General features: G+C 38.8%; 1 protein-coding gene across 4 annotated transcripts in view; it reads left to right on the top strand.

Moving 5' to 3' along the window:
* Positions 1 to 23,026, top strand: part of MIPOL1 (mirror-image polydactyly 1) — a 384,987-nt gene that overhangs the window by 306,750 nt on the left and 55,211 nt on the right. For all 4 annotated transcript variants that reach the window (XM_030931752.1, XM_010361991.2, XM_030931753.1 and 1 more), the window contains one exon: positions 14,279 to 14,509. In XM_030931752.1, the coding sequence (XP_030787612.1) occupies positions 14,279 to 14,509 (231 nt within the window). The remainder of the gene's footprint in view (positions 1 to 14,278; positions 14,510 to 23,026) is intronic.

The following is a 23,026-nucleotide window of genomic DNA, read 5'->3' as shown; positions in this document are numbered from 1 at the left end:
AATGAGTTAGGGAGGATTACTTCTTTTTCTGTTCTTTGCAATAGTTTCAGAAGGAATGGTACCAGCTCTTCTTTGTACCTCTGGGAGAATTTGACTTGAGTCCATCTGGTCCTGGACTTTTTTTGGTTGATAGGCTATTAATTACTGACTCCATTTCAGAACTTTTTATTGGTCTATTTAGGGATTCTACTTCTTCCTGGTTTAGACTTGGAAAGGTGTATGTGTGCAGAAATTTATCAATTTCTTCTAGAGTTTCTAGTTTATTTGTGTAGAGGTGTTTATAGTATTCTCTGATGGTAGTTTGTATTCTGTGGGATCAGTGGTGATATCCCCTTTATCACTTTTTATTGCATCTATTCGATTCTTCTCTCTTTTCTTCTTTATTAGTCTGGCTAGCAGTGCATCTATTTTGTTCATCTTTTCACAAAACCAGCTCCTGGATTCATTGATTTTTTGAAGGGCTTTTTGTGTCTCTATCTCCTTCAGTTCTGCTCTGATCTTAGTTATTTATTACCATGTACTAGCTTTTGAATGTGTTTGCTCTTGCTTGTCTAGTTCTTTTAATTGTGATATTAGGGTGTCAGTTTTAGATCTTTCCTGCTTTCTTTTGTGGGCATTTAGTGCTATAAATTTCCATCTGCACACTGCTTTAAATGTGTCCCAGAGATTCTGGTACGTTGTGTCTTTGTTCTCATTGGTTTCAAAGAACATCTTTATTTCTGCCTTAATTTCATTATTTACCCACTACTCATTCAAGAACAGGTTGTTCAGATTCCATGTAGTTGTGCAGTTTCCTTATCCTGAGTTCTAATTTGATTTCATTGTGGTCTGAGAGACTGTTTGTTGTGATTTCTGTTCTTTTGCATTTCCTGAGGAGTGTTTCACTTCCAATTATGTGGTCAGATTTAGAATAAGTGCAATGAGGTGCTGAGAGGAATGTATATTCTGTTGATTTAGGGTGGAGAGTTCTGTAGATGTCTGTTAGGTCCACTTGACACACAGCTGAATTCAATTCCTGAATGTCCTTGTTAATTTTCTGTCTTGTTGTTCTGTCTAATATTGACAATGGGATGTTAAAGTCTCCCACTATTATTGTGTGGGAGTCTAAGTCTCTTCATAGGTCTCTAAGAACTTGCTTTATGAATCTGGGTGCTCCTGTATTTAGTGCATATATATTTAGGACAGTTAGCCCTTCTTGTTGCATTGATCACTTCACCATTTTATCATACCCTTCTTTGTCTCTTGATCTTTGTTGGTTTAAAGTCTGTATTATCAGAGACTAAGATTGCAACTCCTGCTTTTTTTTTTTTTTTTTTTTTTTTCCCCGCTTTCCATTTGCTTGGTAAATATTCTTCTATCCCTTTATTTTGAATCTTTGTGCATCTTTGCACATGAGATGGGTCTCCTGAATAAAGCACACTGATGGGTCTTGACTCTTTATCCAGTTTGCCAGTCTGTGTCTTAATTGGGGCATTTAGCACATTTACATTTAGGAATAATATTGTTATATGTGAATTTGATCCTGTCATTATGATGCTATCTGGTTATTTTGCCCATTAGTTGATGCAGTTTCTTCATAGTGTTTATGGTCTTCACAATTGGTATGTTTTCACAGTGACTGGTACCAGTTTTTCCTTTCCATGTTTAGTGCTTCCTACAGGAGCTCTTGTAAGGCAGGCCTGGTGATGACAAAAATCTCTCAGCATTTGCTTCTTTGTAAAGGATTTTATTTCTCCTTTGCTTATGAAACTTAGTTTGGCTGGATATGAAATTTTGGGTTGAAAATTCTTTTCTTTAGGAATGTTGAATATTGGCCCCCACTCTCTTCTGGCTTGTAGTTGTTTCTGCCAAGAGATCCGCTGTTAGTCTGATGGGCTTCCCTTTGTGGGTAACCCGACCTTTCTCTCTGGCTGCCCTTAAGATTTTTTCCTTCATTTCAACCCTGGTGAATCTGATGATTATGTGTCTTGGAGTTGCTCTTCTCAAGGAGTATCTTTGTGGTGTTCTCTGTATTTTTTGAATTTGAATGTTGGACTGTCTTGCTAGGTTGGGGAATTTCTCCTTGATAATATCCAGAAGAGTGTTTTCCAACTTGGTTCCATTCTCCCCATCACTTGCAGGTACACCAATCAAAAGTAGATTTGGTCTTTTCACATAGTCCCATATATCTTGGAGGCTTTGTTTGTTCCTTTTCATTCTTTTTCTCTAATCTTATCTTCACACTTTATTTCATTAAAGTGATCTTCAATCTCTGATATTCTTTCTTCTGCTTGATCAGTTTGGCTATTGATATTTGTGTATGCTTCACAAAGTTCTCGTGCTGTGTTTTTCAGCTTCATCAGGTCATTTATGTTCTTCTGTAAACTGGTTATTCTAGTTAGCAATTCCTCTAACCTTTTTTCAAGGTTCTTAGCTTCCTTGCATTGGGTTAGAACATGCTCCTTTAGCTCAGAGGTGTCTGTTATTACCCACCTTCTAAAGCCTACTTCTGTCAGTTCATCAAACTCATTCTCCATCCAGTTTTGTTCCCTTGCTGGCAAGGAGTTGTGATCCTTTGGAGAAGAGACATTCTGGTTTTTGGAATTATCAGCGTTTTGTGCTGGTTTCTCCCCATCTTCGTGGATTTATCTACCTTTGGTCTTTGCTGTTGGTGACCTTCGGATTGGGTCTCTGACTGGACGTCCTTTTTGTTAATGTTGATGCTATCCTTTTCTGTTTGTTAGTTTTCCTTCTAACAGTCAGGCCCCTCTGCTGCAGGTCTGCTGGAGTTTGCTGGATTTCCATTCCAGACACTGTTTGCCTGGGTATCACCAGCAAAAGTTGCAGAATAGCCATAATTGCTGCCTGTTCCCTCCTCTGGAAGCTTCGTCCTAGAGGGGCACTCCCCAGATGCCAGCCAGAGTTCTTCTGTATGAAGTGTCTGTTGGCCCTTACTTGGAGGTGTCTCCAAGTCAGGATATATAGGGGTCAGCGACCCACTTGAGGAGGCAGTCTGACCCTTAGCAGAGTTGGAATGCTGTGCTGCAAGATCTGCTGGTCTCTTCACAGCCATCAGGCTGGGACATTTAACTCTGCTGAAGCTGCACCCACAGCCGCCCCTTCCTCAGGTGCTCTGTCCCACCCAGAGAGATGGAGGTTTTATCTATAAGCTCTTGACTGGTGCTGCTGCCTTTTTTTTTTTTTTTTTCAGAGATGCCCTGCCCAGAGAGGAGGAATCTAGAGAGGCAGTCTGGCCACAGTGGCCTTGCTGAGCTGCAGTGGGCTCCACCCAGTTCGAACTTCCCCGCAGCTTTGTTTACACTGTGAGGGTAAAACCGCCTACTCAAGCCTCAGCAGTGGTGGATGCCCCTCCTGACACCAAGCTGGTGCATCCGAGTCGACCTCATACTGCTGTACTGGCAGTGAGAATTTCAAGCCAGTGGATCTTAACTTGCTGGGCTCTGTGGGAGTGCGACCTGCCATGCCAGACCACTTGGCTCCCTGGCTTCAGCCCCCTTTCCAGGGGAGTGAACAGTCTGTCTCACTAGCATTCCAGGTGCCACTGGGGTATGGAAAAAAACTCCTGCAGCTAGCTCGGTGTCTGCCCAAACGGCTGCCCAGTTTTGTGCTTGAAAGCCAGGACCCTGGTGGCGTAGGCACCAGAGGGAATCTCCTGGTCTGCAGGTAGTGAAGACCGTGGGAAAACCGCAGTATCTGGGCCAGAATGCACAGTTATTTAGGCTCAGTCCCCCACAGCTTCCCTTGGGTAGGGAAGAAAATTTCCCAACCCCTTACACTTCCCAGGTGAGGCAATGCCCCACCCTGCTTTGGCCCACCCTCCATGGGCTGCACCCACTGTCCAATCAGTCCCAATGAGATGAACCAGGTACCTCAGTAGGAAATGCAGAAATCACCTGCCTTCTGTGTTGATCTCACTGGGAGCTACAGCCCAGAGCTGCTCCTATTCAGCCATCTTGCCAGCAAATCCTCCATTTGTTTCTTAATTGCATCTTCTATTTCTTCCATCTCCTCAAAAGCAGAAGTCTTCCTTCTATTAAATTTGACAGTATAATTTTTTCATTTTAGTGATGCCCATATAATTATATTTGTGTATTATATGATAAAATTCAAGATAAATTTTGTTGCCTGTGAGCTATACAGTGGTATATAAACATAAGTGGCTTTGTGAGTATAATCTCCTACCACTCTGCTTCCCACATCACCAAATTTATGAAGCACACAATATACTCTTAGATAATCAGGAGCTGGCCCTACATCAATTCCAGGTGCTGTAGTATATTTAATAGTTAGATATTTTTGGCTAGGCGCAATGGCTCAGGCCTGTAATCCCAGCACTTTGAGAGGCCAAGGTAAGTGGATCACTTGAGATCAGGAGTTCAAGACCAGCCTGTGCAACATAGCGAAACTCTGCCTTTACCAAAAATACAAAAATTAGCTGGGTGTGGTGGCGTGTGCCTGTAGTCCCAGCTACTCAGGAGGCTGAGGTAGTGGAATCACTTGAACCCTGGAGGTGAAGGTTGTAGTGAGCTGAGATCATGCCGCTGCACTCCAGCCTAGGTGAAAGAGCAAGACTGTCTCAAAAAAACCTCCAAAAAGTTCGATATTTTTTAATGCTTCCTTGGAATTATTTGTATAGGTTGTTAACATTTCTAAACATGGGCCGGGCGCGGTGGCTCAAGCCTGTAATCCCAGCACTTTGGGAGGCCGAGACGGGCGGATCACGAGGTCAGGAGATCGAGACCATCCTGGCTAACACGGTGAAACCCCGTCTCTACTAAAAAAATACAAAAAACAAGCCGGGCGAGGTGGGGGATGCCTGTAGTCCCAGCTACTCGGGAGGCTGAGGCAGGAGAATGGCGTGAACCTGGGAGGCGGAGCTTGCAGTGAGCTGAGATCCGGCCACTGCACTCCAGCCCGGGCGACAGAGCGAGACTCCGTCTCAAAAAAAAAAAAAAAAAAAAAAAAAAAACCATTTCTAAACATGAATTCAACAGATATTTAGTGACACCCGATTTGTATTGTGAAATGTAGCATCCAGAAAGCTTTTAATAAATATTAATAAATATATTGACAAGTTACCCAGTTTAAAATTCTTGAAATTTTAAGTTCAGTATTAATTGGCTTGCTTTATAATAAAGAAATTATTTTTTCTCTGAAAGTACTTTAGCAAGTTATTTTATTAAAATAAACCAACTGCAGCAACAGTGGAAGCAAATCATTGAAGTTACTAGACTGTCTGATTTGCAGATTAAGCTTCCACATCCATACTCTTATCCATTCTGAATATATTTCCCTCTATCTGTATGTCATTCAAAATTAAAGCCTATTATACTGTAGCATATGCTGATTTCCTTAAAAATAAGTGAGGAAGTCAATGATTTTCTTTTTTCAATTAAAAATAATGTTTAAGATGGGGTCTTGCTATGTTGCTCAGTGTGGTCTAGAACTCCTTGTCTCAAGCAATTCTCCTGCCTTTGCCTCCCAAAGTGCTGATACTAAAGCATGAGCCACCATGCTCAGCTTCAACTATCTTCTTGAAAGGGTCTTAGCAAATTAATTGATGTAGTAAACCAGGAAATAAAAGTAGACATTATCCTTTCAGAAATGTATTCTTAGGAAAAAGCAGCACATACTTCTACATTTCATATTTGCTTAGGTTTTATTTTAATTCAGTAAAACAAGCCAAACCTGCCCATTTTTTAGAAAAGAATGATTTAAGAATGTTATCAGTAAGTGAACAAAGGTTAAGCAAACTAGTTTCCTTCTCCCAATTCATGAAAAACCTGTAGGGACAGGCAGTTGTTTTTCTCAGTAAAATGTTTATAAAATACTTGAGTATTGTGTAACATTTTGTACAAAGTTAATTAGATATAAGTAATTCCTTTAAACAATTATATAGATATGAATGCTTATTCTCTGGCAGATATTGTGCCAGTTATTTTGACACATGTAGATCACCTCATTTCATTCTCATATGATTCCATGATATTTTTCTCATGATTTTGGAGTTGAGGAAATTAATATCTGTTGTAGGCATCTATCCTCTGTTTAGCAGCATCTCTAGCTTCTATTTACTAAATGCTAGTACCATCTCACCCTCCCCACCACCCCCACTAGTTGTGACAAAAATGTCTTCAGATGTTGCAGAATGTCGTCTGAGGAACAAAATTACTCCTGGTTAAGACCTACTGATCTATATTGTTGTACCTCATCTCTAAATTTTAATCCAAAATTATATATCCAATTAAAATAAATAGCATATATACAACACACTAATGATTGAGCAATTACTGTAAAATAAATGAGGCATAAACAGAATAATAAGTGCATGTTGTAGGATGATGAGTAAAATGATCTCCTGTAAGGACTTGGCCAATACCTGATCATGGAGACAAGAGAGGAAGTCAGGAAAAGTAGCATCAAAACTTGGTATAAATGGAAAAGTACTAATTGCAAAAAAAGGCTGAATCCATGTGTAACATTACAATTAAGAGAGAGTTCAATGAGCAGGTAGGCAGACAAGTTGAAGATAATATAAATATCTGTAAGCAAAACATATAAGTGGCTCATAAACCTGATAATTGCAAGTTATATTTAGCTGGGGTGGCATAGAGAGTCAGGGACCAGGAAAATAGTCAGGGCATAGACAAAGTAATAGACCAGGGAACATCGAAACCAAGACAGAAACCACTTCAGAAGGGAAATCTATTACATGGTACTCACTGGAGTAATACACATTAAGGACATTTTCTACCTTGGCCTGCCATTGGACTTAATGTGGTGAGGAACATAGGAGACAATGTGCAGGCTTATTTGATGTGAATTAGAAATATGATCATATCAAATATTAGTAAGTAAAAATATTTTTAAAGTTTTACTTTCTACACTAAATTATAAAAATTAAATTTATAAAGAATTATATAATTTTAAAACTTGAAGAGTGATTTTAAACTTTGCTTATTACCTCATTAACTTCCTGGTTAACAGAAATAGTTACCATCCTATGTGGATATTGTGTAAGCTGCACTATTGATTACATACTTTAGAATTTCTGAGAGTGATTCAGTGACTCTTCAGCTGTTATTTCATCATTTATGCTTACTGTAACTTAAAATATGTTAATATACAACTTAAGTGCCATTGAGTTATAATACTACTACTATGCTGAAAATGCACCTGAAAATTAGTAACTTTGGAAAGAGGGTAAATGTAATATGTCTTTGTGAAGAAAGCTAAACAAGGGGGCCCTGTTGTCAATTTAGGGAAGACCATTCTGAGGAAGAAGTACTAAAGCAGAAATTGTGCTTCAATGGTTACAGATTTATAGCTTGGAATATAGCTCTCCTGCTTCATCTTTATTTGTATTGGAAAATTTCCTTAGAATTATAGATGTTTTGATTTACTTAAGTTCTTAAGGAATGTATTCTTTCCATAAAATAAAATTACTATATATAAATGAAGTATTAATATGTTAGAACTGGGAAGAAAACCACAAGATGAAATGGAAAAAAAAATACAAATTATAAGTTCTGAGAAGGAAGAGTACGATCTATGAGACAGACTAACAAAGAGGAAAATCAAGATTTAGACTGAAGACCCACCTAGGTGTATCTAAGAAAATTATATATTTGCTTTGTCCTACTGGATGAGTAGGACGTTGTCAAGTAGAAGCATGGATGGAAAGGCATTCCAAACAAATACCTTCAGCAGAAAAAGCTTGACATGCTTGAGAATCTGAATGCCCAGCTAAAAGGTGAGGAAGGAGGTAGAGAGGTCAGTGATGCAGGACTTTATAGACCACAGCAAGTATGGAAGAGGTTTCCAGTGCAGAGATAAAGACTGTGGGTTCAAATTCTGGCCCTGTTACATGTACTAAATTACTTATCTCTCTTTGATTCCATTTTTTATCAGTAAAAAAGGAATATTATTAGTATTATTACTACTATTTTTATTATACTTTATGTTCTAGGGTACATGTGTACAACGTCCAGGTTTGTTACATATGTATACTTGTGCCATGTTGGTGTGCTGCACCCATCAACTCGTCAGCACCCATCAACTCGTCATTTACATCAGGTATAATTCCCAATGCCACTCCTCCCCCCTACCCCCTACCCATAATAGGCCCCAGTGTGTGATGTTCCCCTTCTAGAGTCTGAGTGATCTCATTGTTCAATTCCCACCTATGAGTGAGAACATACGGTGTTTGGTTTTCTGTTCTTGCGATAGTTTGCTGAGAATGATGGTTTCCAGCTGCATCCATGTCCCTACAAAGGACACTAACTCATCCTTTTTTATGGCTACATAGTATTCCATGGTGTATATGTGCCACATTTTCTTAATCCAGTCTGTCACAGATGACATTTGGGTTGATTCCAAGTCTTTGCTATTGTGAATAGTGCCGCAATAAACATACGTGTGCATGTGTCTTTATAGCAGCATGATTTATAATCCTTTGGGTATATACCCAGTAATAGAATGGCTGGGTCATATGGTATTTCTAGTTCTAGATCCTTGAGGAATCGCCATACTGTTTTCCACAATAGTTGAACCAGTTTACAATCCCACCAACAGTGTAAAAGTGTTCCTATTTCTCCACATCCTCTCCAACACCTGTTGTTTCCTGACTTCTTAATGATTGCCATTCTAACTGGTGTGAGATAGTATCTCATTGTGGTTTTGATTTGCATTTCTTTGATGGCCGGTGATGACGAGCATTTTTTCATGTGCCTGTTGGCTGTATGAGTGTCTTCTTTTGAGAAATGTCTGTTCATATCCTTTGCCCACTTTTTGATGGAGTCGTTTGTTTTTTTCTTGTAAATTTGTTTGAGTTCTTTGTAGATTCTGGATATTAGCCCTTTGTCAGATGAGTAGATTGCAAAAAATCTACTACAAAGACACATGCACACGTATGTTTATTGCGGCACTATTCACAATAGCAAAGATTTGGAATCAACCCAAATGTCCATCTGTGACAGACTGGATTAAGAAAATGTGGCACATATACACCATGGAATACTATGCAGCCATAAAAAAGGATGAGTTTGCGTCCTTTATAGGGACATGGATGCAGCTGGAAACCATCATTCTTAGCAAACTATCACAAGAAGAGAAAACCAAACACCGCATGTTCTCACTCATAGGTGGGAACTGAACAATGAGGAAACTTGGACTCGGGAAGGGGAACATCACACACCGGGGCCTATCATGGGGAGGGGAGAGGGGGGAGGAATTGCATTGGGGAGTTATACATGATATAAATGATGACTTGATGGGTGCTGACGAGTTGATGGGTGCAGCACACCAACATGGCACAAGTATACATATGTAACAAACCTGCACGTTATGCACATGTACCCTAGAACTTAAAGTATAATAAAAAAAAAAAAAAAGAAAACATAAATAAATGATTAAAAAAAAAAAAAAAGAATGTTTAATATTGGCCCCCACTCTCTTCTGGCTTGGAGAGTTTCTGCTGAGAGATCTGCTGTCAGTCTGATGGGCTTCCCTTTGTAGGTAACCCGACCTTTCTGTCTGGCTGCCCTTAACATTTTTTCCTTCATTTCAACTTTGGTGAATCTGACAATTACATGTCTTGGAGTTGCTCTTCTCAAGGAGTATCTTTGTGGCATTCTCTGTATTTCCTGAATTTGAATATTGGCCTGCCTTACTCGGTTGGGGAAGTTCTCCTGGATGATATCCTGAAGAGTGTTTTCCAACTTGGTTCCATTTTCCCCGTCACTTTCAGGCACACCAATCAGATGTAGATTTGGTCTTTTCACATAATCCCACATTTCTTGGAGTCTTTGTTCATTTCTTTTTACTCTTTTTTCTCTACACTTCTCTTCTTGCTTCATTTCATTCATTTGATCTTCAATACTCTTTCTTCCAGTTGATCGAATCGGTTACTGAAGCTTGTGCATTTGTCACATACTTCTCATGTCATAGTTTTTATCTCTGTCAGTTCGTTTGTGGCCTTCTCTGCATTGATTATTCTAGTTATCCATTCTTCTATTCTTTTTTCAAGTTTTTTAGTTTCTTTGTGCTGGGTACATAGTTCCTCCTTTAGCTCTGAGAAGTTCGATCGACTGAAGCCTTCTTCTCTCAACTTGGCAAAGTCATTCTCCGTCCAGCTTTGATCCGTTGCTGGCGATGAGCTGTGTTCCTTTGGAGGGGGAGATGCGCTCTGATTTTTTGAATGTTTTGAATTTCCGGCTTTTCTGCCCTGCTTTTTCCCCATCTATGTGATTTTATCTGCTTTTTGTCTTTGATACTGGTGATGAACTGATGGGGTTTTGGTGTGGGTGTCCTTTCTGTTTGTTAGTTTTCCTTCTAACAGTCAGGACCCTCAGCCGTAGGTCTGTTGGAGATTGCTTGAGGTCCACTCCAGACCCTGTTTGCCTGGGTATCAGCAGCGGAGGCTGCAGAAGATAGAATATTGCTGAACAGCGAGTGCTGCTGTCTGATTCTTGCTCTGGAAGCTTCGTCTCAGGGGTGTACCCCGCCGTGTGAGGTGTGTGGTGTCGGTCTGCACCTAGTCGGGGATGTCTCCCAGTTAGGCTACTCAGGGGTCAGGGACCCACTTGAGCAAGCAGACTGTCCATTCTCAGATCTCAGCCTCCGGGCTGGGCGATCCACTGCTCTCTTCAAAGCTGTCAGACAGGGTCATGAACATCTGCAGAGGTTTCTGCTGCTTCCTTTTTTTTTTTTTTTTTTTTTTTTTTTTTGCTATGCCCTGTCCCCAGAGGTGGAGTCTACAGAGACAGGCAGGCCTCCTTGAGCTGTGGTGGGCTCCACCCAGTTCGAGCTTCCTGGAGGCTTTGTTTACCTACTTAAATCTCAGCAATGGCGGGTGCCCCACCCCCAGCCTGGCTGCTGCCTTGCAGTTAGATCTCAGACTGCTGTGCTAGCAATGAGGGAGGCTCCCTGGGTGTGAGATCCTCCTGGCCAGGTGTGGAATATAATCTCCTGGTGTGCCGTTTGCTGAGACCCTTGGTAAAACACAGTATTAGGGTGGGAGTTACCCGATTTTCCAGGTGTTGTGTGTCTCAGTTTCTAAAGGGATTCCATTCCCCCTTGCACTTCCTAGGTGAAGCCATGCCTCGCCTTGCTTCAGCTCTGGCTGGTCAGGCTGCATTAGCTGACCAGCACCGATTGTCTGGCACTCCCCAGTGAGATGAACCCGGTACCTCAGTTGAAAATGCAGAAATCACCCGTCTCGTGTCACTTGCACTGGGAGCTGGAGGCTGGAGCTGTTCCTATTCGGCCATCTTGCTCACACCCCCCAAAAAAGGAATATTAATAGGACTTCTCATGCAAGTTGTGACATTTAGTGAGTTAACATATAGCATTTATTTTTAGATACTGTTTTCTCTAAAAATGCAAGAAAATGCTATTGCAGGATTTTAAGTGACATTATCTACTTCCATCTTTTTAAAAAGATCATGTCCCTTGTTTGGGAAAGTCTTGGTGGTAATTAACAGGTTTCCAAGACAACATTTTGAATGCTAAGAAGCTTTTGAACTTGCGGGTACAATCCAAACATGTCCATCTGAGAGAAAAATCAATATCAGGTATAAATTTGCCCCCTAAAAATTAAATGATGAAAGACTAGGAAGTGAGGAGTGATTAGGAAATTAAATCAAGATGCTCATAATTTTAATAATGGTGAGATTTTTAAAACTTAATCATTGATTCTAACTGGTTACAGTATACTGGTTACTGCTTTAGACATGCTAGACAAATGCAGAATTCCCAAACTAAGCTGTCTCACTGAGTTTTAAATTAGGCCATATACGTAAAGTTAAAATATAAGGGAATGGAGTAGGCTAAGATTTTTTAAACAGTTTACAAAAACCATTGCCATTAAAGAAACAATGATAAATTGAACTTTATTTAAATTGAGGACTTACCTTCATCAAAAGACAGCATTAAGAGTCAGGCATGGTAGCATATGCCCATAGTCCAGGCTACTCAAGAGGCTGAGGCAGGAGGATTGTTTGAGCCCAGGAGTTCAAGGTCAGCCTGGGAAACAGTGAGACCTTGTCTCAATCAATCAATCAACATACACGTATATAAGATGATATGAATAGAATGAAACATCACTGCATCCATATTACAATAACTAAAGTTAAAAGCACTTGCCAATGTCATTCTGAGGGAGGATATAAAGCAATTGAAACTCATATTTTGCTGATGGGAGTATAAATTGGTACGACTAATTTGGAAGACTATTAGCAGCATCTAAATCTAAATCAGCATCTATTATCAGTGTACTAAATCTGAAAATAATGCATACCCTTGGAGAAATTCTACTTTAGACATGAATACCTAGGTCCATCAAAAGACATGTACAAGAATATTCATAGCAACAACAGTGGAATAGTTAAATAAGTTATGGCATATGTATATAACAGAATATTTTATAGCAATAAAAAGCAATGAATTATATGCAACAGCAAGGTGAACTTCACATACCAATTGTTGAGGAAAATAAGCCAGACAAAAAGTTTAAAAATAGGCAATTTACATTTTGATAAAGGTTGGAGTAGTACTTACCTTTTGGGGAGGGGAAAAATGGGAGGGAACACTGGGGGTCTTCTAGATTTCTGCGTTTGTTCTGTATTTTGTTCTTCACATTTTTTCAAGCTGAATACTTCGTATATATGCACCTTGTGTAATTTAAAATGTAGTTAACAAATCGAAATATAACTAATAATGTTTTAAGTATAAAGAACATAAGCAAGTACCTTTGTTAAGGTTTAGCTTTTAGTTTGTTTCTTTTTAGTTTCTTTCTTTCTTGCGTCTTTCAAGGAGATACAGAGGGTGAGCTAAAGAAAATTGGAAATTGGAACAGATGAGATGCAGAAAGTGAGAGGACACAGAAAAAATAGGAAAATGGGCAAGAGACAGTCCTTAGGCACATGGGTTGGTAGAAAAAACTGAGAAGAAATAAAGTAGGGTTAGTTAGATTAATAACAATGTGAAAACCATGAAAAAATATATTTTTTGCACTCCACAAATGTAGCACTACACACCATTCTAATTTTCTATGTAGTAACCAATTGACCAGGGCTTAGTAACAGTCTGTATTCTTAGGAAGGAATTTGAATCCTGAAATGATTTCATCTGGTATGCTGACTTCCTTGTTTCATGTCCATCCTAGTTCTATGGGACGCCTTTTCCAAAATAAGCATACTGTATAGGCTTATAGGTAACTTAAACTAAAAAAGGAAATGTATAATTAGTTTGAACAGTTTTAAAGAAAGTATCAGATGAGGTATTAGGACAATGCCAAAGTTCACTGACTAGCTTTTTGCAGGTTTAATAATGATATTGCTTTCCTTCACATTATCAATCTATATTATATAGTTAAGTTGTTTTACTTCAAATGTCTCCAATCGACATTTCCTTTGTATGCATATACTGAAATGATATTTAATAAAAAAAGAACATCTCCTGTGTGGATTTTAAATTTCTCTTATTAAATATTTATATTTTCAAAATGTCTTTATTTAATTGAGTAAGGTGCTTGGTGCCATTTCAGAATAACCTCAGGTGGTAGGTGGTAATGACATATCAAAGATTTGACCTTTAGCATTTTAGGATTCTATTTGTCTGCATTTTCTTCTGCATTCATTTAGTCTTAATTTATATGCTATTTCTCTGTATGATTTAATGAGTAGATGTATTTGTTATAAGATTCATTAACCAAAAAAATATATATATACACACATATATATGAATACATATTATTTCTGTGCAATCTGACCAGTGATTTTAAATTCATTTATATCTCAACTGTGACAAGTAGAAAATGCTGTGTAGAAGGCTGGTCAGTATTTGCATAAACCTCATCCATTCTCATTAAGTGCTTGGAAGAATAGACCCTCAATCTCCTAAACCAATGCCCATTCTCTTCTCACTTCTTTCAGCTTATTATATTCTTTTATTTGCCTAGAGATACTTTATTTTCCAGTTCTCAATTCCTTTTAAAGAAAATTGAATGTAATATTTACACTGATATAATTAAATTAACATCTTGCAGCATCTTTTTGTATGCTTTGGTAGCATAGTCATTTGTCTGAGTATCTTTCAGCCTAGAAGCAGAAAAATTATCAATTTTAATGTTGTGACATAAAAATTATTTTCATTTGCTCATTTAAGTATTTATTGATTTTTAGAATTAGAGATTCTAAATGGAGGTTTTTGTTAAATAGATCATAGATCACTCAGTCTACATTACTTATCTTTAAATTATTTTTTAATATTTTCTCAGTTTACACAAATCTTTATCTCAAGAAGAAAATCTGAAGGATCAGTTTAACTATACCCTGAGTACATATGAAGAAGCTTTAAAAAACAGAGAGAACATTGTTTCCATCACTCAACAACAAAATGAGGAACTGGCTACTCAACTGCAACAAGCTCTGACAGAGCGAGCAAATATGGAATTACAACTTCAACATGCCATAGAGGCCTCCCAAGTAACCAATGAAAAAGTTCAAAAGTAAGTTAAATGATCTTTTAATACTTCAAACGTGAAACAAAACAAAACACTTTCTTTTGGGAACTAAACAATACGTATTTATTGATCATGTTAATAGTTTAAGACAAAAGTAGAATTAACTCAGTAAACTTTTTTAGATTGGATACCAGATGCCATATTTGGGGTCAAAAAAGTCATTTTCTTGGGAACTAATGTTACCATGTAGGGCAGAACATTTTTATTTAATAACTGATCATCAGTTCGTGGAGGCCATACTATTTAAATCATTTCACAGTCCCAAGTTAATAGGCAAAGTTATTAGCAAGGGGAAGAGGCAGTCAAGTTACCACCTCAACTCATTCGGCTTTTCAATAATCCTGCTTGAGTTGAGATCATCTGTGACATTGCAGTCTGAGACTTGTAGGTGCATAAAAACCAGTAGGGTGAAATTAATTTTCTTGTGTTGTTCTTCTGAAGTATTCAATACTGCTTTTCACAGTGCATAATTATATGTGTTTATTTTGAATGATCTTTGCATTTTTATTAAAATTTAAATTAAGCTGCATAATCTGTCAGTCCTTTTGACAGCTAGCAAAATGTTAACAAATAGCTTACCAGGCAAAGAAGTCACTTGTTAATTTATTGGACTTGAACATTATAGCAGAGTTTTCTGAGACACCTTTAATGTAATAGAACCACTGTAATAGAATACATAGAATACATGTAATAGAATATATTTTAACCTTCTTTATGTATTGTTAACAGCATTACAGCATTCACATATCTAGTCATCTTCAATTTCAAAGATATACTTTTTTACTTAACAATTATTTTGTCAGTTTTACACTATGAAGCAGTGCTCACATCAAGGTTTCTTAATTCCCACTACTTCTTATTTGAAAATGTCATCTCGACCATTTCCTCAATATCCCCAAAGTTATATTTTGATTAATAGCCAAAGTTATGTAAGTCAGTAGTTTTAAAATAGACCATTTTAAAACAGTGCATTTAATCTTTACTACCAGTGTACCTTGAAACTTTTGATTTATGTAGGTATTATATATATTTGCAAGTTTAAAGATTGGGTTTGTATTCAGTCATAAACTATATCTAGTTATTCACAATGTACATTATATTCTAAGAACACGATGATGTATATAGGTAGATCTCATTTCATTGTAAATCACAATCAGTAACTTTTGACAGGATCTGATTTGGCTCTGTTTGCTTAAAGTCTACAAATAAATACAAATTTCAAAGGTTTCTTTATATGTAATCCTTCAGTTTCTATTCATGACCAAAATTCCCTAAAACAGTCATTCCCACAGACCAATTTGATTCTCAAAAAATCTTTGGATGTGTTATTAACCTTTTATTTTTTAGATCTCATCAGCTATCATCATCATTTCATTAAAAAAAATTTTTTTATACACCCAGAAGTAGAAATAACATTGTCTCAGATAATGTTTTAAATTAAATAACTTTACTGAATGGCCAAGATGACTGAATAGGAACAGCTCTAGTCTGCAGCTCCCAGCATGATCGACACAGAAGATGGGTGATTTCTGTATTTCCAACTGAGGTACCTGGTTCATCACATTGGGACTGGTTAGACGGTGTGTGCAGCCCACGGAGGGTGAGCCAAAGCAGGGCAGGGCATCACCTCACCCAGGAAGCACAAGGGATCAGGGGATTTCTTTTTCCTAGCCACGGGAAGCCATGACAGACTGTACCTGGAAAATCGGTACAGTCCGACCCAAATACTGTGCTTTTCCCACAGTCTTACCAACCGGCAGACCAGGAGATTCTCTCCTGTGCCTGCCTTGCTGGGTCCCACACCCATGAAGCATGACTCACTGTGAGCATGGCAGTCTGAGATCCACCTGTGAGGCTGCAGCCTGGTGGGGGGAGGGGCATCTGGCATCTGCCATTGCTGAGGCTTCAAGGTAAACAAAGTGGCCAGAAAGCTTGAACTGGGTAGAGCCCACCGCAGCTCAGCAAGGCTTACTGCCTCTATAGACTCCATCTCTGAGGGCAGGGCATAGCTGAACAAAAGACAGTGGACAACTTCTGCAGACTTAAGTGTCCCTGTCTGACAGCTCTGAAGAGAGAAGTGGTTCTCCCAGCATGGCATTTGAGCTCTGAGAATGGACAGACTGCCTCCTCAAGTGGGTCCCTGACACCCTTGTAGTCTAACTGGGAGACACCTCCCAGTAGGGGCTGACAGACACCTCATGCAGAAGCTTCCAGAGGAAGGATCAGGCAGCAATATTTGCTGTTCAGCAGCTTCTGCTGGTGATGCCCAGGCAAACAGGGTCTGGAGTGGACCTCCAGCAAACTCCAACAGACCTGCAGCTGAGGGACCTGAATGTTAGAAGAAAAACTAACAAACAGAAAGGAATAGCATCAACATCAACAAAAAGGACATCCACACCAATACCTCACCTGTAGGTCACGAACATCACAGAACAAAGGTAGATAAAACCACAAAGATGAGAAGAAAACAGAGCAGAAAATCTGAAAATTCTAAAAACCAGAGTGCCTGTCCTCCACCAAAGGATTGCAGCTGCTCACCAGAAACGGAACAAAGCTGAATGGAGAATGAATTTGATGAGTTGACAGAAGGCGGCTTCAGAAGGTTGGTAATAACAAAATTCTCTGAGCTAAAGGAGCATGTTCAAACCCATCACAAGGAAGCTAAAAGCCTTGAAAAAAAGTTAGAAGAATGGCTAACTAGAATAAACAGTGTAGAGAAGACCTTAAAGGACCTGATGGAACTGAAAACCATGGCACTAGAACTTCATGACACATGCACAAGCTTCAGTAGGCGATTCGATCAAGAGCAAGAAAGGATATCAGTGATTGAAGATCAAATTAATTAAATAAAGTGAGATGACAAGATTAGAGAAAATTAAAAAGAAACAAAAAAAGCCTCCAAGAAATATGGGACTATGTGAAAAGACCAAATCTATGTTTGATTGGTGTACCTGAAAGTGACAGGGAGAATGAAACTGAGTTGGAGAATACTCTTCAGGATATTATCCAGGAGAACTTCCCCAACCTAGCAAGGCATGCCAAATTCAAATTCAGGAAATATAAAGAACACCACAAAGATACTCCTTGAGAAGAGCAAACCCAAGAAACATAATTGTCAAATTCACCAAGGTTGAAATGAAGGAGTAAATGTTAAGTGCAGCCATGAAGGTCGGGTTACACACAAAGGGAAGCCGACTTTCAGCTGGTCTCTCAGCAGAAACCCTACAAGCCAGAAGAGAGTGGGGGCCAATATTCAACATTCTTAAGGAAAAGAATTTTCAACCCAGAATTTCGTATCCAGACAAACTAAGCTTCATAAGTGAAGGAGAAATAAAATCCATTACAGACAAGGAAATGCTAAGAGATTTTGTCACCACCAGGCCTGCCTTACAAGAGCTCCTGAAGGAAGCACTAAACATGGAAAGGAACAATTGGTACAAGCCACTGCAAAAGCATGCCAAATTGTAAAGACCACTGATGCTATGAAGAAACTGTATCAATTAACAGGCAAATTAACCAGCTAACATCATAATGACAGGATCAAATTCACACATAACAATATTAACCTTAAATGTAAATAGTCTAAATGACCCAATTAAAAGACCCAGACTGGCAAATTGGATAGACAAGACCCATCAGTGTGCTATACTCAGGAGACCCATCTCACATGGAGAGACACAAATAGGCTCAAAATAAAGGAATGGAGGAAGATCTACCAAGCAAATGGAAAATAAAAAAAAAGCAGAGTTTGCAATCCTCATCTCTGATAAAACAGACTTTAAACCAACAAAAATCAAAAGAGACAAAGAGGGCCATTACGTAGTGGTAAAGGCATCACTTCAACAAGAAGAGCTAACTGTCCTAAATATATATGCACCCAATACAGGAGCACCCAGATTCATTGCTGGAGCACCCAGCTTCATAAAGCAAGTCATTAGAGACCTACAAAGAAACTTAGACTCCCACACAATGATAATGGGGGACTTTAACACCCCATGTCAATATTAGACAGATCAATGAGAGAGGAGGTTAACAAGGATATCCAGGACTTGAACTCAGCTCAGCACCAAGCAGACCTAGTAGACATCTACAGAACTCCCCCGCCCCCGCCCAAAATCAACAGAATATACATTTTCCTCAGCACCACATTGCACCTATTCTAAAATTGACCACATAATTGGAAGTAAAGCACTCCTCAGCAAATGTCAAAGAACAGAAATCACAACAAACTGTCTCTTAGACCACAGTGCAATCAAATTAGAACTCAGGATTAAGAAACTCACTCAAACCGCACAACTACATGGAAACCGAACAACCTGCTCCTGAATGACTACTGGGTAAATAATGAACTGAAGGCAGAAATAAAGATGTTCTTTGAAACCAATGAGAACAAAGACACAATGTACCAGAATCTCTGGGACACATTTAAAGCAGTGTTAAGAGGGAAATTTATAGCACTAAATGCCCACAAGAGAAAGCTGGAAAGATCTAAAATTGACACCCTAACATCACAATTAAAAGAACTAGAGAAGCAAGAACAAACAAATTCATAAGTTAGCACAAGGTAAGAAATAACTAAGATCAGAGTAGAACTAAAGAAGATAGAGACACAAAAAAGCCTTCAAAAAATCAATGAATCCAGGAACTAGTGTTTTGAAAAGATCAACAAAATTGATAGAATGCTAGCTAGACTAATAAAGAAGAAGAGAGGGAAGAATCAAATAGATGCAATTAAAAATGATAAAGGGGATATCACCACTGATCCCACAAAAATACAAACTACCATCAGAGAATACTATAAACACCTCTATGCAAATAAACTAGAAAATCTAGAAAAAATGGATAAATTCCTGGACACATACACCCTCCCTAGACTAACCCAGGAGGAAGTTGATTCTCTAAATAGACCAATAACAGCTCTGAAATTGAGGCAATAATTAATAGCCGACCACCAAAAAGAGTCCAGAACCAGACAGATTCACAGCCGAATTCTACCAGAGGTACAAAGAGGAGCTGGTACCATTCCTTCTGAACAGAAAAAGAGGGAATCCTCCCGAGCTCATTTTATGAGGCCAGCATCATCCTTATACCAAAGCCAGGCAGAGACACAACAAAAAGAAAAAGAGAATTTCAGACCAATATCCCTGGTGAACATCGCTGTGAAAATCCTCAATAAAATACTGGCAAACCGAATCCAGCAGCTCGTCAAAAAGCTTATCTACTACGATCAAGTCGGCTTCATCCGTGGGACACAAGGCTGGTTCAACTTATGCACATCAATAAATGTAATCCATCACATAAACAGAACCAATGACAGAAACCACATGATTATCTCATTAAATGCAGAAAAGGCCTTTGGCAAAATGCAGCAGCCTTTACGCTAAAACCTCTCAATAAACCCGGTATTGATGGAACGTATCTCAAAATAATAAGAGCTATTTATGACAAACCCACAGCCAATATCATACCGAATGGGCAAAAACTGGAAGCATTCCCTTTGAAAACTGGCACAAGACAAGGATGCCCTTTCTTACCCACTCCCATTCAACATATTATTGGAAGTTCTGGCCAGGACAATCAGGCAAGAGAAAGCATTAATAGGTATTCAAATAGGAAGAGAGGAAGTCAAATTGTCTGTTCACAGATGACATGATTGTATATTTAGAAAACCCCATTGTCTCAGCCCAAAACCCCCTTAGGCTGATAAGCAACTTCAGCAAAGTCTCAGGATACAAAATCAATATGCAAAAATCACAAGCATTCCTATGCACTAACAGACAAACAGAGAGCCAAATCATAAGGGAATTCCCATTCACAATTGCTTCAAAGAGAATAAAATACCTAGGAATCCAACTTACAAGGGATGTGAAGGACCCCTTCAAAGAGCTACAAACCACTGCTCAATGAAATAAAAGAGGACACAGACAAATGGAAGAACATTCCATGCTCATGGATAGGAATAATCAATATCATGAAAATGGCCATGCTGCCCAAGGTAATTTATAGATTCAATGCCAATCTATCAAGCTACCAATGACTTTCTTCACAGAATTGGAAAAAACTAATGTTCATATGGAACCAAAAAAGAGCACACATAGCCAAGACAATCCTAAGCAAAAAGAGCAAAGCTGGAGACATCACACTACCTGACTTCGAACTATACTACAAGGCTACTGTAACTAAAAGAGCATGGCACTGGTACCAAAACTATAAGACCAATGGAACAGAACAGAAGCCTCAGAAATAACACCACACATCTACAACCATCTGATCTTTGACAAACCTGACAAAAACAAGCAGTGGGGAAAGGATTCCCTATTTAATAAATGGTGCTGAGAAAACTGGCTAGCCATATATAGAAAGCTGAAACTGGATCCTTTCCTTACACCTTATACAAAAATTATTTCAAGATGAATTAAAGACTTAAATATAAGACCTAAAACCATAAAATCCCTAGGAGAAAACCTAGGCAATACTATTCAGGACACAGGTATGGGCAAAGACTTCATGACTAAAACACCAAAAGCAATGACAACAAAAGCCAAAATTGACAAATGGGATCTAATTAAACTGAGGAGCTTCTGCACAGCAAAAGAAACTATCATCAGAGTGAACAAGCGACCTACAGAATGGGAGAAACTTTTTGCAATCTACTCATCTGACAAAGGGCTAATATCCAGAACCTACAAAGAACTCAAACAAATTTACAAGAAAAAACAAACAACCCCATGAAAAAGTGGGCAAAGGATATGAACAGACATTTCTCAAAAGAAGACATTCATACGGCCAACAGACACATGAAAAAATGCTCATCATCACTCGCCATCAGAGAAATGCAAATCAAAACCACAATGAGATACCATCTCACACCAGTTAGAATGGCAATCATTAAAAAATCAGGAAACAACAGATGCAGGAGAGGATGTGGAGAAATAGGAACACTTTTACACTGTTGGTGGGATTGTAAACTAGTTCAACCATTATGGAAAAGAGTATGGCGATTCCTCACGGATCTAGAACTAGATGTACCGTATGACCCAGCCATCCCACTACTGGGTATATACCCAAGGGATTATAAATCATGCTGCTCTAAAGACACATGCACACGTATGTTTATTGCGGCACTATTCACAATAGCAAAGACTTGGAATCAACCCAAATGTCCATCAGTGACAGACTGGATTAAGAAAGTGTGGCACATATACACCATGGAATATTATGCAGCCATAAAAAAGGATGAGTTTGTGTCCTTTGTAGGGACATGGATGCAGCTGGAAACCATCATTCTTAGCAAACTATCACAAGAACAGAAAACCAAACACCGCATGTTCTCACTCATACGTGGGAACTGAACAATGAGATCACTTGGACTCGGGAAAGGGAACATCACACATCAGGGCCTATCATGGGGGGAGGCAGGCATTGCATTGGGAGTTATGCCTGATATAAATGACGAGTTGATGGGTGCTGACGAGTTGATGGGTGCAGCACATCAACATGGCACAAGTATACATATGTAACAAACCTGCACGTTATGCACATGTACCCTAGAACTTAAAGTATAATAAAAAAAAAAAAATGAAAAAGATACAAAAAAAAAAAAAAGTCAGGAAACAACAGATGCTGAGAGGATATGGAGAAATAGAAATGCTTTTACACTGTTGGTGGGAGTGTAAATTAGTTAACCATGATGGGAGACAGTGTGATGACTCCTCAAGGATCTAGAACTAGAAATACCATTTGACCCAGCCATCCCATTACTGGGTATATACCCAAAGGATTATAAATCATTTTATGATAAAGACATATGCACACGTATGCTTATTGCAGAAGTGTTCACAATAGGAAACACTTGGAACCAACCCAAATGTCCATCGATGACAGACTGGATTAAGAAAATGTGGCACATATACACCATGGAATACTGTGCAGCCATAAAAAAGGTTGAGTTCATGTCCTTTGCAGGGACATGAATGAAGCTGGAAACCATCATTCTCAGCAAACTATCACAAGGACGGAAAACCAAACACCATATGCTCTCACTCGTAGGAGTGAATCGAACCATGAAAACACTTGGACACAGGGTGGGGAGCATCACACAACGGGGCCTGTCAGGGACTGGGGGACTGGGCGTAATGCTTTTATCTCTTAAGATGGCATTAAGAGAAATACCTAACGTAAATGACGAGTTGATGGGTGCAGCAAACCAACATGGTACATGCATACCTATGTAACAAACCTGCACGTTGTGTATATGTACCCTAGAACCTAAAGTATAATAAAAAATAATTAATAAATAAAATAACTTTAAGTCTGAAAAATTCACTGTCTCTTCCTTATTTTTTGCAATTAACCATAGACAGAGCAAAACTTTTTTATGGAATGGCACTAATCCATGGGTCAGAGTTTAAGCACAACTGTGTCATTTATGAGAATTAAATGTTAAATCTCTTATTCTTCTGATTTCCAACAGTAAGCACTAGATGAAGTATAATTGGGTTT

This window comes from Rhinopithecus roxellana, chromosome 5 (genome assembly GCF_007565055.1).
Source record: "Rhinopithecus roxellana isolate Shanxi Qingling chromosome 5, ASM756505v1, whole genome shotgun sequence".
NCBI classification, from domain to species: Eukaryota; Metazoa; Chordata; class Mammalia; order Primates; family Cercopithecidae; genus Rhinopithecus; species Rhinopithecus roxellana.
The sequence above is the reverse complement of the archived record's forward strand: the minus strand, read 5'-3'. Positions and strand labels throughout refer to the sequence as shown.